Below are 17815 nucleotides of genomic sequence, written 5' to 3' on the forward strand. Positions count from 1 at the left end.
TTACTTGTAGAAAAAGAGTGGCATTTATTTTTTTCAGCAACAGATTGAAATAATTGAAATCGTACAAGTAGCTTGATTACTTACAAAATTAGCTTTTAAAGAAAAGGATTTGATCTTAACAAGAAACAGGTTCGTATCTATTCCATATTTAAACTTTAGAGGAAACTGTCACAATTCTACTTGGAGTGGGGGGGAGGGGGAACTTAATTGTCTGTTTAATTTCTGCAGAGTTGCAACGGTGACACGATTTTTATATCCAGTTGACTAATCGAACTGTTACTTCCTGCAGAACTCTTAGGGTCATTATAGAGTACTTGGTATTGTTAGGCACTAGGTGGCCTGCTTGCTAAAACATAGTAATGAAGACTTACACAAAGACAATTTGCAAAAGCACTGAGTGAGAAATAAGTAAATAAAAATGCATCTTTAATTTCTAATAGAGGATGATGCAAAGTAACATATGCATGGAAACCTGCAGATACTACAGCCTACCTAAAACCGATTTAGCACACAATTATTTTGTTCTTGTCTTGCAGACAAGACTTAGTTCCACTCTGTATGTTTGCTTAAGGAAGACCAGTAACTCATTCATAGGTAAAGTGAAAACATTCTTCCCTTACCCAGAAACGTGTTCACAGTGCTGGCATTGCTCAAATATCTAGTTATATGTGCATCTTTTTTCCTTCCCAGCGCTATTAAAAAAAAATAAAAATCAAAGCTTCCCACTGAATGACAGGATAATAACATGTATATTCTCTAATGCGTACGCTCTTAGTTTTCGAGGGATGTTAAAAACTGGCAAGTACAATGCAGTAGTAACATTTGTTTTACAAACCCAGTGGGTTATTGTATTATGCTCAGAAACATGAAAAGGGTCAGGATTATTTATTGTTCCTAAGGAGCAAATGTAACAGCCAATGTTTTAGTAGTTAGCGGTACACATACACTCAATCTGATCTCAGATAACAATCTATAGAAAACAAGAACTAAGAATAAAAAGCAGCAAGGTGTTGTTTTGTTTACTTTTTTTTTTGTTTGGTTTGAGTTTTCATAACTGAAGTCTAGATGTGACTTGTGGTCTTTGAGTATTGCAACCTGAGCCCTGTGCTAGAACAATCACGATAAACTATACTTTTTAGCAATTCTGAAGTTTTCACTTGTTGGTCTGTGACTCTTGTTAGTGTCAGTAGAAGGAGATATGTGGTGACTTGAGGTAGTGTTCAGTTTGGGGTTTTGGACATTGATTTAAAAAAGTATAGAGTTTATTTATTTAAAATGTAATTAAATAATAATTTCAATAACAAGGCTTCCTTAAAAAACAGTTTTACTGTTCAGCTGAATAACTAAATAATTAACAGCAGATTTATTTCAATATGATTGTTTACCTTCTTAATTTCAGGTCAAATGCAAGACTAATAAGATGGCTGAAATTGTAATAATTATTTTGTCTATCATTGATAGAATTCTAAAATATTAGCAGTAAAGGAGAGTGCAAAGGTTTTACTGTTCTGCAGAGACCATGCGAGAAGTATGTATCTGAACCAAGGAATGGAAAATAATCTGCATTCCAGGCAACACTATTTTGGTCGTCAACTTGGAAATTAATCTTGCAGATATTTTTCAACGGAATTCACCTAATGTCTCTGTTGTAAAACAAATAAATGAAAAAACCACAGAAAGCCCCATTGCACTGATTTCTAATTGTGTAAGAAAGGGCATTGTGCAGCTAGTGTTATTACTTGTTTCATTTTCTCGTGAAATCATATGAATTTCAACAATGGATTTAGATGACTGATCATATTTTTCTAGCACAGAAAAGATATTTCAACCTGATATTTGTGCACTTTAATCTGCGTAAGAGTAGAATACACCAGCAAATACACAGCAGAATATAGTGTGTTCATGAAAACGTCGAACTATTTTTTTCCTACAAGAAAACACTGCATCCCAACAGAAAGGAACTAGGAGTACTTGTATTTTTGCGATTCGATCAAAAAGTGTATGCCTCCGTATTCCAGCTAAGTCTGAGCATGAATCCCTTGAACTGATTTTAAAGAAATCAGACTTGGCAGCATCCCTCAGGTTACAGAGAATGATTCTCCTTTTAAAACAATGCAGCACCCGCCCACACTGTGCACTAAGGAATAATATGCCTTCTCAAACTCTGTCAAATAAAGAAAAAAATCTGTGACACGTGGTACACAATCAAAAAAAAGCCAAAACCCATCACTAATGCTGGTTGTAGCAGTAGTGAACGAACTACTGTTGATATACACGCTTCTGCTGACCCATAGAGAAACACCACTGTGAGACATTAAGCTGCCTCTAGGAATTAATCACCTCTGGATGTCAGAAAATAGGTGTAATGTACTGCATCACATAAAATGTATTGGAATTCTATTAGGCAAATAGACCTGCAGACTTAAGACACCATACCACACTCTTTTTACCTACCAACATGTTTGAAAAAAATAAAATTAAAATATCTCAAAATACTTTAAAGTGTACATAAGACTAACAGCATTAAGTTCCAGGAAAGTATTCCATTAATCCTGTTAAACCTTCCAATATTTTGTTCCTAATGATTTTGTTGTAATAGAAATTGTGGATACTTTTCAATACCACAATACTTTATTACTTCCAGTTCCTATACCAGGATAGAACATTTTCTTTGGCAAGCTTGCTCTAGTGCAGTTAATACATATCACATATAATGCAACACTAGAATTCTCATAGATTTTTGTAACAGAACACCAAATTTTCTTTACTGAACACTTGGGATTTGAATTTTGTAAGTTCTGAGCATTGTTTTACTTGAAATCATTAGGAGTTCTGACCGACAGTTACATTGTCAGAGGTTAAAGATTTGAAATGTTATTATTTTCTCTATTCACTTAATCACAAATCAATATTGCTAATTCTTATACCACCAATTGACCGTGCAGTTAATCTTATCATTGTTGTTCTTCTATCTTGTGAAGCAACATATAATTATGTCCTTGTGTCACTTGCGTTGATCTTGCTTAAGTCATTCAAAACAACTTCTGCATATAAAGAAAAACTTCCATTTTCGTGGTAGGTCTTAGATTTGGAGGCATAATTAGCTGATGTAAGGAACAGTCGATCCGATGTGTTTTCACGACATTTCTATTGCAACCCTAATACAAACGTCTAATTTCCAGAAATAACCAAAAAGCCTTTGGTCATTTCCAGTTGATTGAAACGGGCAAAGTCACCAAAACATGAAGCATGACAAAACTTACAAATTATACCATATTTAATAAAAGCCCGTGTTATTAAAGGATTCTCTGTGTTATGATTAATTCAGCTAATAGGCTGATATGTGTTTTGTGGTAGTTTTTGTGCTCTTTTCTATCTTTCTTACATTTAAATAATAAGCTGTTACCAAGTGATGAAGTCACTCCATTTATATGCAAAATTAGTTTTTTCACTTGAGCTTGTGGAGTATGGATGTGACTTTTAAAGAAGAAGAATATACATCTATTTGAAACTGGAATTATTGTTCACATTACTCCTTTAAGATTTTTCCTCATTTAATTCCTACTTTCAAGAACAAATATTCTATTTTCTTCAAAAATGTCCTGTGCAGTGTACCAGTAATGATAAAACACATCATGGGCTCATAACATTGTGTCAGAAAATGTGCTCCAGTATGATTTTTAAAAGCTTTTTCATGAACATCAATGACCTACAGGACCCTGATATTCAGATGTATGCTGTTCTCATAATTAACTTAGTTATGACTTCTTCCCCATTAAAAACCCTTTGAAGCTGTTCATCCTTTTGCACTATTTCAGAAGAAGGAGAATGGATGGGAAATAATATCCCAAAATTTTCTGTTCTACATCACAAGCCTGAGTCTATGCCACATCACTTGTGTCTGGACATCACTGAGTTGATGGACATGTAGATTTCTAGCTAGAAATATTTTGTCCACATTACAAAACCTGTTTTATTTCATCCTAATTGTTGACAGGTTTCAGTGAGGAGGCAGGGAAGAAACACAAACAACACATTTTCCATTATTTGAGTACAGGTCTATGAAGGAGCTATAGTATCTTTACAAAGTTAATGGATCTAGGAAAAACTTTAAAAATCAGGTTTTCTGAGATTCTGTTAAGCATCAGCTTTACCATGTCAAGCTTCAGTCAAGAGCATAGCTTGTTTTGATCTGGCCTGACATTTGTAGTAAAATCTAAAATTAAGTATTCGATGATGACACATAACTGTCTATGGAAATATTTAATAAAGTTCTGTTGCTGAGATATGTAGGCTTTCTCACTTTACGCTCAAGGCATTCGATTTCCAGAGCTATAGTTCTGGCAAATTTTGTGAACGCTATGGAAGATGCCACTGATTTCAGTGGGCTTGGAATCAATTTAATAGAAAATTGTTGCCGAGATCCTCCACTTTTTAAACCATATCTACTATACCAGTAAAACCAAATTTAAAGTACAGAATCAGGCCCTGCACATCACACTGCTGTAAAACATTTTAAAGTATACTTCTGTATAATTCTGTTTCATCCAATTCTGTGTTTATTTTTACTGAGTATTTTTTGTACAAGTAGTCCGACTGAATTTTGTTAGTTGCTTTCTCCCAATTCTAAACAGCAATGCTCCATCATTTCCACTGGATAATTTACTTTTCAATCCCCTTTTCCAGAATCACTTTAGTGTAGTGCTCCTGGCACAGAATTTCAGTGCTTTGAGAAGCAATCCATGTGTTTGCAATCTCTACAGCACTTTGGGGACCTGTCAGGATGAGAGGTGCTATGCACTAGGAAGTATTTTACCAGAACAGTTAGACGATTACTCTGTCGTTCTGTTTTTTAAAATAACAGAGAAAAATACTTTACGTTTTTGTCTATATAAACTACAGAACTAAAGTATTTTTCTTATATATCAATAAAGCATGATGCTTTGTCCCAGTAAGAGAAATATCTGAAAAATGTACATGATTTCACCTTTCAAAAGTTGGTATATCTTTAATAGTCATGTATATGATAATATTGAGTTATTAAAAGTTCAGTCCTGCTCCATTAGTACATACAAGAATTAAGTTAAATTTTGTTGCAATTAATGCATAATTCGCTATACATCTTCTGTTTGAAAGTTACATCAAATAATGTGGGTTTTTTTTTTCAGAAAGCACAGCATAAAATAATTGCTCTTGTTATTGCAATCTTTAATTACTTGCCCTGTATCAGCGTATTGAAGCAAAGGTCATTTCAAGCTACAGCTGTAGTGAGCAGAGCATTCCTCCTTAGGAGGACTGGAAGAACAACATGTAATTGAAGACAGGGTCGTGCCACAAGGAAATAATCAAATGATATTACTGAATTTGATTGAATTTTAAACATATATTTACTCTAGCGATATTATAATATCATAAGAGATAAATTCATGCCCTTAATAATGTAAGATATGAATTAGTAAGGTTTGAGCTTAATCCTTTTAACTGTAACCAGCTGGGATCAAACTCAGACGCTTTTGGTCTCCTACTTAATAAATCACAAGAAATCTTTTATCAAACTGCTTTTCATTTTCTTTTATATACGTTTATTTCCTATAGTTAGCAGAGGAAAAAAGGTGGTTCGCTTCTTCCTCAGAGAAGATTTTTCTAAAGCCACAGCGTGCTGCAGCTGCTATTGCTGACTCCTTTTATGTGTACAGCACCTTTCACTCTCAGCGGTCCCCAGAGCGCTTTGTAGGCTCTAAATGCAGGGATTTTTAAACTCGTGCCACTGCAAGCCTGTACGCCAGCCTTGCACTGAGGCGGCTTTGGGAAAGCGGGCACAGAATAAATAACCCCTCCACCCCAGCCCAGCAAACACTGGCATTGGTGCAGGCCACCCTGCGGCAACCCAGGCCACAATTTCCAGAGAAGCCTGAAGCGCTTATTCACGTAAAAGTTTACCAAAAATTACAGCCTCCCCTTGCGCCGGTTCTCTTCATCTCCAATGCCAACGACAACACGCACACCCGAGCCACAGTCTCTACCAGACAGGTTTACTATTTACCATTTCCTCCCGGCTGTGAGGCAGCGGTGGCTGGCGGGGTACCCGGGCAGACGCCTGCCTTTCCCAGGCGGCGGGGGAACCCTTGGGGGTGAAGCGGGGGCGAAGGCGGGAAGCCCGCGCTGAGGGGAAGGCGGCGGCCGCCCCGCGCCCGGGAAGCTTCGAGAAGGGGGGGGGGGGGGATGTCATGTGGGGGGGCCCCGCACGCGCTGAGGGGCACGGGGAGAGCGGGCGTCGCCGTGGCGGTGCTGCCCTGGGTCCTGCGGGCTGAAGGCAGCGGCGGGGGCGTGAGGACTGAGCCGGGGAACTGTGGTGTTGCCCCACTCTTCCCGCCATTTCTGTCGCAAGAGCTTCTAAAGCTAGAGACGGCGGCTCTGCCTTTGTGTTCAGGTAATGGAAAAGAAAGGGGTTTTGCTAGAAGCTGTCCGAGGGTCTGGGGAGGGAGTGCAAAGCCCTGGAGCTAGCTGGGTCCGGGCAGACCTGCCTTGGGGGAGCTGCCCTGCCAGGACAGCCAGTAGACAGACATTTACTTGCAGCCTTATTTTTCTTTTTTGTCTCAGTCAGGTAGTGGTTTGGTTTGGGATTTGTTTTCTGTAAAGGGACTAAGGTTTTGGTTCATGTTCTAATATAACTTCAGGTGGTTTTGTTCTGCCCTTGGAAAAGCCTTTCTCTCAAATGATGCAGAGTCTGACACTACATACTGCAATGTTTTATTCATCTGGTGTGTTTAGGTGGGGCCGGTTAGCTAAAAAGTGTGTTGATTGCATCCTTGCTATTCGGACCCACGCATAAATTATGAGAAAATTCCTTACAACATATGCAATTAGTTCTCATGTTCATGATACTCTCAGAGATTCCAGAGCTGAGTTTATGGTTTATAAATATGTATTCTTATGTATTGTATCCATATGTTACACGTGACATCTTTGGACAAACATAGTGTTTAGGCTGCTAGTTGGTGAAATATAGGCTAAGGTATAGAAAACATCTCTTATGATGTGCTTTATATTATAAACTCTTGACCAGTGCCTACTAGTTTGACTCTCATTAACATTTAAGCTATCTTTAAGAAGAACAAAAAATCCCATATGAAAATGAGAAGTTATGCTGCCACTGGGTGAAAAACATACTCTTCTTATCTAAAGACTTCCATGGATTCTATGCTGCTGTTAAAATTTTCTTTTTTGCTGTACTGTGTAAACTCCTGCTTGAATGAAATAGATTGAATGGGAAACATTTTGCTTTGTGAAGTGTTTGCTAGAATGAGTGTAAAATTGCCCAAAGTATTTTCTTCCCATTTTACTGAGGAAGAAGAAAATAAGTTATGTGATGCTTAGCTAGCTATTAATTACAATCATAAGTAATGAAATACATTAGTTAAGGACTGCACATATGAATTTTGTGTGTTTTAACATGATCCTTCCTGAGCCTTACAACATCAGAAATGGAACACAATGTCCATTTCCAGACAGCCTGATGGGAGGTCAGAATAAACAAGTACTAAAAGATGGTTTATACATGCTTTGTTGCTGTAATCTCCTGGTCCTGTTTTGTATAGGCACACTGATAACTTCCTGAGTGGGAATTGTGGTGAAAGTTCAGCTACTCTTCTCCTTTCAGCCTAGGAGTACTGTAAGAACTTGTTACAAAGAATCTGTGAGAATATTTTCACAGGGCTTCTTGGTATGTTATGCTGAGGCAGAGAGAAATTGATGGAAATATAGAAGTGTAAGTGACTGAAAAAGAAGTGTATGGAAAAAGTAAGGTTCTGGTATAATTTAAAGTCTAATATACGAATCCTGATGCACAGGAGCGCTTTTTAATTTTTTTTTTTTCTTCAGGAATTTGATGTAACTAGAGCAAAATTCCAGATGTCCTGGGTTTAACAAGAATTACAAAAAATAAATAGAAGATTTTTTTTTAAACTCAAGACTTTTTTAAAACAAAAAATGGCAATATATAGATATATAATATTTTGTTGGTTTTTTGTATGTTTTTGGGAACAGTGTTCTCACAAATGGAACCTTTAGTTAGGAAGTTAGTGTCGTTACATCATCTCTCTCTCTTGAACTGAAGGGTCATGGAAGAAGGCAGCTGATTTCTGCTACTCTAGAATGAAGAAATGTCATGTATATGACTGGACTCTAGGCAGAGTTTTATTTAGTATAAGTAGGTAATATACAATATAGCATTCAGGTGTGATCAGTATTCTTACACTTATGCCCAAATACTTGAATTCTTTAGCAGACGCTGTGAGATATATTTTTCTACTATTCAATAGTGGAAGTTATTAAGTGACAGCAAGGCAGTAAAGCAAAATATATTACTTATTGTCATAGTTTAACCTGGCAACTGGTAACTAAGCACTAGATAGCCACTTGCTCTCCCCTCCCCTGCTACTCCAGCGGGATGGGCAGGAGAAACGGACAAAACAAGAAACTCATGAAATACTGATACTAATAATTATAATAATGCATATCCAAACTATAAACATTACAGTTTTTCTCATGACCTGAGAACTGATTGACAGTCAGTCCCCGGGTAACAATCACAAAACCTGTAAATCGTGAATTCTGCTGAATTCCTGAATAAGTTTTAAGTCCTGGACAAGAGAGAATTCAAACTCACAGAAACGAGAAAGCAGATACCTCCTGCCCCCCCAGCCAACCCCCATTCATAAACTGAGCATGACGTCATTGGTATGGAAGATTTCCCCTGGCCAGTGGGCTAGCTGCCTGGCTGTGCTCCCTCCCAGCTCCTTCGTGCCTGCTCATTAGCTGAACATGGGAGGCTGGAAAAAGTCCTTGATTTCTCAGGAACAGCTAAAAACATCAGTGTTATCAACATTCTTCTGGTGCTAAATCCAAAACACAGCAACTAGTGGGAGGATAATTATTCCAGCTGAAACCAGGACATGTATGAAAGAGGTGATCTTGGCAATTGCCATTTCAAAGGATTTGACACAAGTGACTAAAATCAGATTTCCTTTCATTTTTAAATGAATAAAATGTGTTTTAAGTTGAAATACATCCAATGATCACATATGTGGTTTCACATAATTTTGTGTTGTGATATTGCATCCTCTTGCCAGTGGCTCATGGATGACTTTTCTTTTGTTTGCTTTAGCAGAGATTTAATTTTCAGATTTGAGTAATGAACAGTATTTTCAAGTAATAAAACTAGAGCAATATTCAATTGATTTATAAAGTGTATTAATGTTTACAAACACACAAATAAAACACTGAGAAAATGATGTTATGAATCGTACTATCAATAACTTGACTTTTTTGTACATTTTTAAAGTTGGTCCTCAAATTTTAGTGAAAGTATATTTGAATTTGTAGAGCAATGTTATGTTAGCTTTGGAGTTGTAACATTCAGCAGCTTTGTAGAGGGTTTGTGTGTTGTGGTGTTGTGGTTTGGTTTTTTTTTTTTTCCATTTGTTCAGGTATCCCAGTGTTTCTTTCTAAGAAAATGGAAATAGACATGCTTATCAGGGAGATCTTCACCTTTTTTCCAAGATTTCAGTTCTCAGCCTTCAGCTTTGTATGCGGCTCTGGTGCATATCAGGACTATATTTCCAAGTGTTACTGGTATATAAATAAATGTGATACTGCATATTCTCACAGTTTTTCTGAAATAAATTACAGGATATTTTTAAAATATTTGCTGAGTGGTTGCTAGATGCATTTTTCCAATCATGGACTGTACTTACTATTTTAGTAAAAAAGAGACTTGAGCTTTACAGGGATTCATTTGGAAAAATTCAAAGAAATTACTCTTTATGCCACATATATCAATGCGATTGAATTCGATTTGTCCATTCAGCATGCTCACCGCCTGTTGTATATTTATAGTTCTGTTCATTGTTTCCAGCATCTTGATACAAGTTTTAACGAGCAGCCTTCCTGTTAGATGCAGATTAATATTGGGAATGTAGTATTCTGTTTCAGTAAGAACGTATCAATTTCTTGTTTTCCACACTTTTTATTTCTTCAGATGAAGAGTATTTCTTACCCTCTGTGATGGAAAAGTAAAAAAAAAAACAACCCTGAGAAAACTCTAGTTCTAAAGCAGTGAAGACTGAATCAGGAGAGTGTGGAACTGTATGCAAGTTGTGGCTCACACTTAATTCTTCTGTTGTCTTAAATGGATGTGGGGTGATGTTTTCTCCTGGTGATAAGAATTTCCAGTTTCATTTTGTTCATCACTGGAAAAAAAAATCAAATTAAAGAAACCTCGTTGAAGTCAGTGCCATAACACTAATAAAAAATAGATCAAAGAATAAATCAGTCCCTTAGTGGATTTAGAGTAAAGTCATACGAGGGAATGAATTTGAAAGCCTTGATAATAGAACAAATTGTCTGTTTCTCTTTGAGGTAGATCTTTTTCTTTGAATATGATCATGAAATATACTATGTAGGGAGTGGATACTGTGGATACATATTGATGGCTACGAAACAACTTCTGTTTGAAACATTATAGAGTGAAAATGAGTTCAGGTTGGTTGGTATCCTTTGTGCCTGGCCTTAAAAAAATGAGGGGGATTTCTGTCAGGCAACAGGTTTCTGATGTTTCTTGTTGTCACCAAAAATGGTAAGAAATACTAGTAAAGTCTCTTCCTTTTTAAAAAAGTTAACCACCATCAAAACCAGCCAGGTCCTTAAATGAAACATGGTACGTGTGGTGGCAAAGGATAGGCAGTGCTGTGTTCAGCTATGTTAGTGACTTACAGCAAAAAAAGAAACAACCAAAAAGACAGCTGAAACACCCAAACTAAAAATCTGCAGTACCAAAAAAGATCTTACCGAACAGTTCAGCAGAGGAGGTCTACAAGATAAAGTTGAAATCCGTATCACCATGAGTCAGAAGTTCACAACCTCTGGCATATAGCACAGAACTACTTAATTATCAATGGACACTTTAGAGGGAGTCTTTGTGAACTGGAATATTTGCAAATAGCTCACTCGTCAGTTAAATAACATTATAATCGTGCTATTGATTGGCAAATAGAGTCCATGTCATGGGCATATTTTGCTCTGAGGAACACTGTTTTGCCACAGGGATTTAAATACTCCTATTTAAGGAGCCCATGGTGGATTAGCAGCAAATGCAAAGGATATTATATTTGAAAAGTGTGGTATAGTAGTTAAATTTGTCCATGTAACTAAAACACGTTCAGGAATATGAAGATAGGAATGGGAGTGATATTTTCAGGATTTCTTCTCTATTACGATTTCAATACTCAGACTTTGATGTAGTTTTGGACTTCAGTGTAATATCCGTAAATTTTTAAAGTAGTCTATAACACTTTTTTCTTAAAACTTAAAATAGCAGTTACAAAATACGACTACAACTTATTTATTCCTGCTTATTTAGTCTAAGTCATATCTGAACCCAGGTATCAATAAATAGTGTTGCTTTTTCATCTGAAGTGGACACCTGGATCCTTTATTACATTTACTACTTTTCTTTGATCCTCTTAAGTAAGAAATAGTGTTGGAGTCCTGTAATAAGCTACAGGAATTCTGACTCAGGTGGGACCACGCAGAGCCTGGTATATAAAGAACAGATTTAGATTCTGCCTTCACATCATGGTCCGTTAGGTAGTGAAAGTTTTTGTATTCTGTCTACTTTTTAAGGTATGATTTGAATAAGGATAGTATTTAAATTATGAGATTACTATTTAGTATATTGGACAAAAAAGCAGGTATATTTGAGTGCATAGATACTCAGATGGAAGAGCAAATCTCAGATTGGTTTTTTCCTCTCCTACCCTCCATCCTGTCCATCTGGGCCGTTTGCCTTCCTAATTACAGAAGTCAGTAGTACAGACATCAGTGTGTTCTTGTGAAAGATGGAAAAGTGGCTTGGCAAGCTGAATGCTGCTACCTTCTGTTAAACTATTTGATTTGTTCTTAATTTTTTTTACCACCTTGAAGGTGTTACTGCGTGCTGGAACTTATGAAAGGTCCTTCAGAATTGGACTACTCTTTAGCATTTGGTACTTTTTTTTTTTTGTTTTGGGGAGGGGGTGCCTCTCTACTCCAGTCATCAAGAAAGCCCGTTTCCACACACTGTACTGTGACCGCCTTTCTGCCTGGGTGCTTTCTCTTTTTCTTTTTATATTTTTATCTTGTCTGTCTTTCTTAGTTCATCTCCTAACTTTTTCCACCATCTGTTACCATTCAAGTGCTCTCTTTTGACAATTTGTCGTAATGTCCTGTTTTGTCTGACTCTGCCATTTCCACCTGTAGTTTCTTTAGCCTTTCCTTTAGCTTTTGGATTTGTATTCATATTGTTTTCCCATTTTGTGGTATGTTTATTTATGATGCATCGGCAAATATGAGAGACATATTAAATATTGTATGTCATTAGAAATACTCTGATTTCGTAAGTGACTAGCAGGATGATGCTTGGTTGCTGGTAAGTGCCTCATGCTCGGTTTCTTTGCGTTGCTGTTGCCATAGTATTCCTATCAGTGCTATAGCACAATTGACAGGCAACATACAGCTATGACTATATAAATAGGTTACTTTCAGAACAGCACTTTACCCGTGGCATAAGATGTTCCACTGTATATCTAAGCAGAAAACTTGAGTCATATTACAGTTTTTTCCCCTTAAAGGTCTACAGCTCCAGAACAGTTTTTAAAGTTTCAAAACTGTTCCTAGAATTGTTTAGAAAGGCAGGTAAAGACCATTTTAAAATAGTGTATTCTACAGAATTTCAAGAATTATAAGTCGTTGTTTATTGTTCTTTGTACTTCAAGACCAGACATTTTTCTGTTAAAACTCTTAACACTACCTATTATGTGACTATACCCTTCAGTAGTTCAGGAAAATCTGTGATGGTAAAAGACATTACAAAAAGTCACGTTAACATTTATCTAACATGGTTTATAATTATGGTGTTGTATGATTTCCATGTTTTAGTCTATTTTTTTAATTTGACACAAAAATACTTCAGTAGAATGACTCAAACTTTATTTCATTTGTAAAAGGTAAATAAAAAATATGCATAGTACTGTAACGTTAAGAAGTTCCACTCCACAGTTTTCCTGACTAACCTCTTTGAGTCCTGCTGTTGTTATTTTATAATCCCTAGAAACTCCATTGCATTTATAACTGGGGTTATAGGAATTCTTATCAGTTATTTTTAATATACATTATCTGCTGGTACTATCACAACTTTCAGAATTGATTCAGGAAAGTTTTTCATGAACCATTTAGACTGTTCGATTTGTGTACTCATCCTCAAATTGCTTTTTAAAACTTGATGGACAAAACACAAACTTTTGTTTAGAGTGTGACTAAAATTCTCTGTATCTTCAAAAGCAGGGGGAGAGAGAGAGGACCAGTGTAGCATTAATAACCTTGTCAATAATTAAAATATTTTTATAGAATAACATTATTTATTTGGAAGATGTATATGCATGACTATAAAACATTTTTATATTATAGTTTATAGGCAGTCCCTACATCAATATTGTCACAGCAGAATTTGGGAGAGGGACTGGAATTTGGTTTGTATGTGTGGTTGAGCAGGATTTTTTTACTTCCTCCCTTCAGAAATGAACTGTAGGTTTGAAATATTACTCTGTAAACATCAGGACGTGAAGGTTTTTTTTCCCCATTTTGTTGTTTTTCAGTTTAGCTTCTACTAGAGAAGAAAAAGTGGCAGAATAGTGCTTTCCAGTATGCATGGAATGTTCTACCATACTGAAATTTTAGTTTGAGGGGAACATTTAAATATCCAGTCTTCATTGTAACCCATACATTTTTATTGGTGTTTTGCGTGGATACAATGGAAATATATTTATTTTAATGATAGTGGATATAAAAATGTACTTTCCTCAAATAAGAGCTTTCTGCAGGTTGAATGTGTATGAGCAATTACGTTAGTGGGGTGACAACTGCTGGAGATGTATTTACAGAAATATGACAGGTAATAAATAAAATCATAATAGTCAAACTAATATATTTGTACAATATCACCACAGTTCTTTCATTAAACTCATGCTGCTACCATACTGATTATCATTAATGGAAACACTATCTGCTGATGATTTCCTTATTCACGTGTTTAGATTTTAGTATTATAATAGATTTATAAAATGGCAGTTTATAGTACACACTTTCTTCACTCCTGAATGCCTGTTTAGTGTTCTGTTGTGCCTTGTACTGAATTACTAAAGCACTGCAAATAAGTCAGTGAATTACTAAAATACTGCTGGTAATGCGGTAACTATGCAACATAAACCGCATATGCAGTTCTCGCCCATGTCAGCAATCTCATCCAGGTTAATTGAATTACTTCGGTGAGCAATGCCTTTTTTCATAAGTGAAGACTTGCAGGATTGGATTTTTATTTCATGATGCTCCTTTTGTATAATCATAAAGTCAGAAAAATGCTTTACGGTTAAACTATGCTGACATGGAAAGATACACCTTGCAGATCTAGTTGGAATGTTCTTTATCTGTTACTTACTCCCAATCAAAAGCACGTTGCGGAGTTGAAATAGAACAGCAATATTAAGTTCTCCTAATCTGTTTTACTGCAAAATCAAATGTTTTAATTTAAATTACCCTGAAAGTAGTACTGCTGAAAGGCAGTAGCTAACAGGTGAAGCCAATTACTGGCTTCAGTAATTTCTTCAAGCACTGCAACTTGGTCTGCAGGAGTAAATCAATCTATGCTATGACAGGGGGATTAAAATCAGAAAAAAAAAATTTTTTACGTGCACAATGAAAATAATGTACATGAGTTAGTACAGGTATATTTGAAAAAGATGCTAAGCTGGAAGAAGCTACAATTTCATTAACTAAAAAAAAGTAATTTTAGATGGAACTCTTCAACATTTACCTTATAGAAATGATGTTCCAGATTATCCTAATTCTGGAAGGGCAAAATTCTGCGAACATTAGGCAAAGCAATATAATCTATACATGGTTTTTCTCTAAAAGTTCTCAGCTGAATGCTGTAGGTACATAGAGATTTGTATGTACCTATGAGTAATCCCATTCTACTTCCACCTTTCTTGAGATTGTTAACAATCTTGAGAGGAGAATATATTGCTATTCAGAAACTAGGCTGAAAACTGCAGGCTTTTTTTCAGCCCAGAACAAATCTGTATATCACTTTAAAGGTATTGGTATCTTGGAGTACTTAGCTCATACGTGAGCAGACATCACCAGATTTAAAATTATACGAAATTTCTTACAGTTCATTCTTCAGGAGGTGTAATAATGTTGTCACGTACCAGAAGATAAATTATTGCTGCATAGTCTGTCTCTTTATTTTTTTTTCTTTTTTTCTCTGAAATTGAAGACAGTAGAAGAAATCTCAATTGTCTTGGACATTAATGACAAGTATCCTTAGAGACTATCTGCCAATATGCTGTGCAGTTGGGGAACTAAAAGGGTTACAAGTTACCCTTCCTGCAAGAAAAGTCTGTTAGACTTAGTTCTGCATCAAAAACTTTTGATGATTTGTTGTTCTCCTTCTGTGTTGGAATTTGTGCACTGCTCTTTAGACGCATAATCCAAATTTCAGTGAGTTAAGTACTAGTATTTATGTTTACTTGCAAAGATCATATCAGATCTTATGACCTTAAAGAACGGAACTGCTGTAGTCGTGTCCCTGTGTTAGACAGATTTCCACCCACTGTTGTCTGAAGTTTACCAGACTCCATCTAGGTAACGTTTTCTTGCCAATTTAAGTTCCTATATTAAAAATAGCCAGATTTCTTTGCAGTTAACAAGTATTACATAATTTTGTTAGTGCACAACTTGGGGGAAAATTAAGACAAATGTTCTTGGTTTCCCGTCTCTGAGCAAGAGGTATAAAAAGACTGGGTTCTTAGCAGACGGTTGCTTGCAAACTTCTTACCTACTTTTTTCTTTGGAAACAAAAATTTGAGGACAATGAGGCAGAGGGTTCAAAGGACAGTCTTGTGTTGGAAATAGGGATTTTTGTATTTATTTGTTCATTCACTCTAATCCAGTTATAAGGTTCTTACCTCAGTGTTTAATAAACAGTATTAAGTAAGAAATTGTGGAAGAAATTTTTTACATTTTATAAAGGATTGTTAAGTCAAATATCACTTTACTAATAGGGTTTTCAAACAGTTCAGGTTGTCTGTATAGGAAAGGTACTCCTTTCATGCCTTTATCACTTCAAGAACACAATATTCTGTAAATTTTTCATGAATTTTTCTTTTTTTCTTTTCCTTTTTCCAGCTACTCTTGGTGTTCTACACGAATACTCATTAGTCATTCTGGAGATGGACTTGCTGTCTGGAACCTACCTCTTGGCAGTCTTATTAGCCTGTATTGTATTTCAATCTGGCGCACAGGAGAAGAATTATACCGTGCGGGAAGAACTGCCTGAAAATGTCCTCATTGGCAATTTGCTCAAGGATCTTAACCTAACACTGGACCCAGATGTGCCCCTTTCCTCGCCGCTACAGTTCAAACTTGTGTATAAGACTGGGGATGTACCCTTAGTACGGGTGGAGGAGAACACTGGTGAGATATTCACAACTGCAAACCGCATAGACCGAGAGAAGCTGTGCTCTGGCATCTTTAGTGAGAATCGCTGCTTTTATGAGGTGGAGGTTGCCGTTTTGCCTGATGAAGTCTTCAGACTGGTCAAGATCAGATTTCTAATAGAGGATATAAATGACAATGCCCCTCTTTTCCCCTCAACAGTTATTAACATCTCTATCCCTGAAAACACAGCAATTAATTCTCGCTATTCTGTCCCATCTGCCATTGATCCAGACATTGGTGTGAATGGTATTCAACATTATGAACTCCTTAAGGTGGGTTTCTTCTATTTTTCTATGTTACTCTTTGTGTTACTGTCTTCCCACAAATGTTGCCAGTCCTCATCAACCCATCAGAAGTCTGAAGCTGTGTGCCATGGTAGTACACTGCAGATACCTGTCTTGAAAAGTTAATCTATACCCTTGAGCGCTTTCTAGTGCATCGTATTTTCACTTTGTGGAAAGCTGTTTATGTGTGCATGTCTGTCTGTGTAACAGTATGATGAAACGTACATGTCTTTATGAACTCTCTACTAGCATTCAAAGTGTTTGTACACTTTGGTGAACAGTCTTCTTGGACTGTTAAAGATGCGGTTTTATTGCCACCAACATGAGAGCACCGAGTGCAATAATATTTTGCACTGGGTTTGTGTCTCCCACTTGCATGACTGTTAAGATTGGAGCAGTAGAACTTAGCCCAGAAGCTTATGTGGTACTCATCTCTATGCTGATGACCTATTGCAGAATGAAAAAGAATCCATTTGTTAAAGCAGCTTTGTGATGTTTGGGCAGGCATAATGCCTGGGCAGGACAGAGTCCAAGATATGCATGAATGCGAGGATAGCAGTGCCAATGGCTCTGCAAAGGCAGATACCTCGTATTCTTGCTTCTTTTACTCTTTCTAGCAAATGACAAAAGAACTGCAGTTAGGGAGCAAAAGAATAATGTGTAAACAGGTGGTGTGTAAGAGCATGTGAATGCTAAATAAAGGATTACTTTCATTTGAGTTTGCTTAAGTAGAGAGTTTAGAATAAGTAACTTATCCTAAAAGTGTTGGGTTATGATGTGGGAAGCTGAAAATGTCTTTACTTCTCGTGATTTGGAATAGGGAACTGTTGGGTGGTTTGACTCTCAGCAACCAATCTGACACCCTCTTTACTGACTGGAAGAATATAGACTATGCAGACCAATATATTGTTTGATTGACTTGATAGCCAATATTCACT

At 36.5% G+C, this 17815-nt stretch overlaps 1 protein-coding gene across 3 annotated transcripts in view; it reads left to right on the forward strand.

Annotated features, from left to right (window-relative positions):
* Positions 1 to 17815, forward strand: part of PCDH11X (protocadherin 11 X-linked) — a 513039-nt gene that overhangs the window by 36184 nt on the left and 459040 nt on the right. For all 3 annotated transcript variants that reach the window (XM_075435305.1, XM_075435306.1, XM_075435307.1), the window contains exon 2: positions 16282 to 16865. In XM_075435305.1, coding sequence (XP_075291420.1) covers positions 16326 to 16865 — 540 coding nt within the window. In that variant the 5' untranslated portion in view covers positions 16282 to 16325. The remainder of the gene's footprint in view (positions 1 to 16281; positions 16866 to 17815) is intronic.

The sequence above is a fragment of the Opisthocomus hoazin genome, chromosome 14, assembly GCF_030867145.1.
Source record: "Opisthocomus hoazin isolate bOpiHoa1 chromosome 14, bOpiHoa1.hap1, whole genome shotgun sequence".
Classification (NCBI taxonomy): domain Eukaryota; kingdom Metazoa; phylum Chordata; class Aves; order Opisthocomiformes; family Opisthocomidae; genus Opisthocomus; species Opisthocomus hoazin.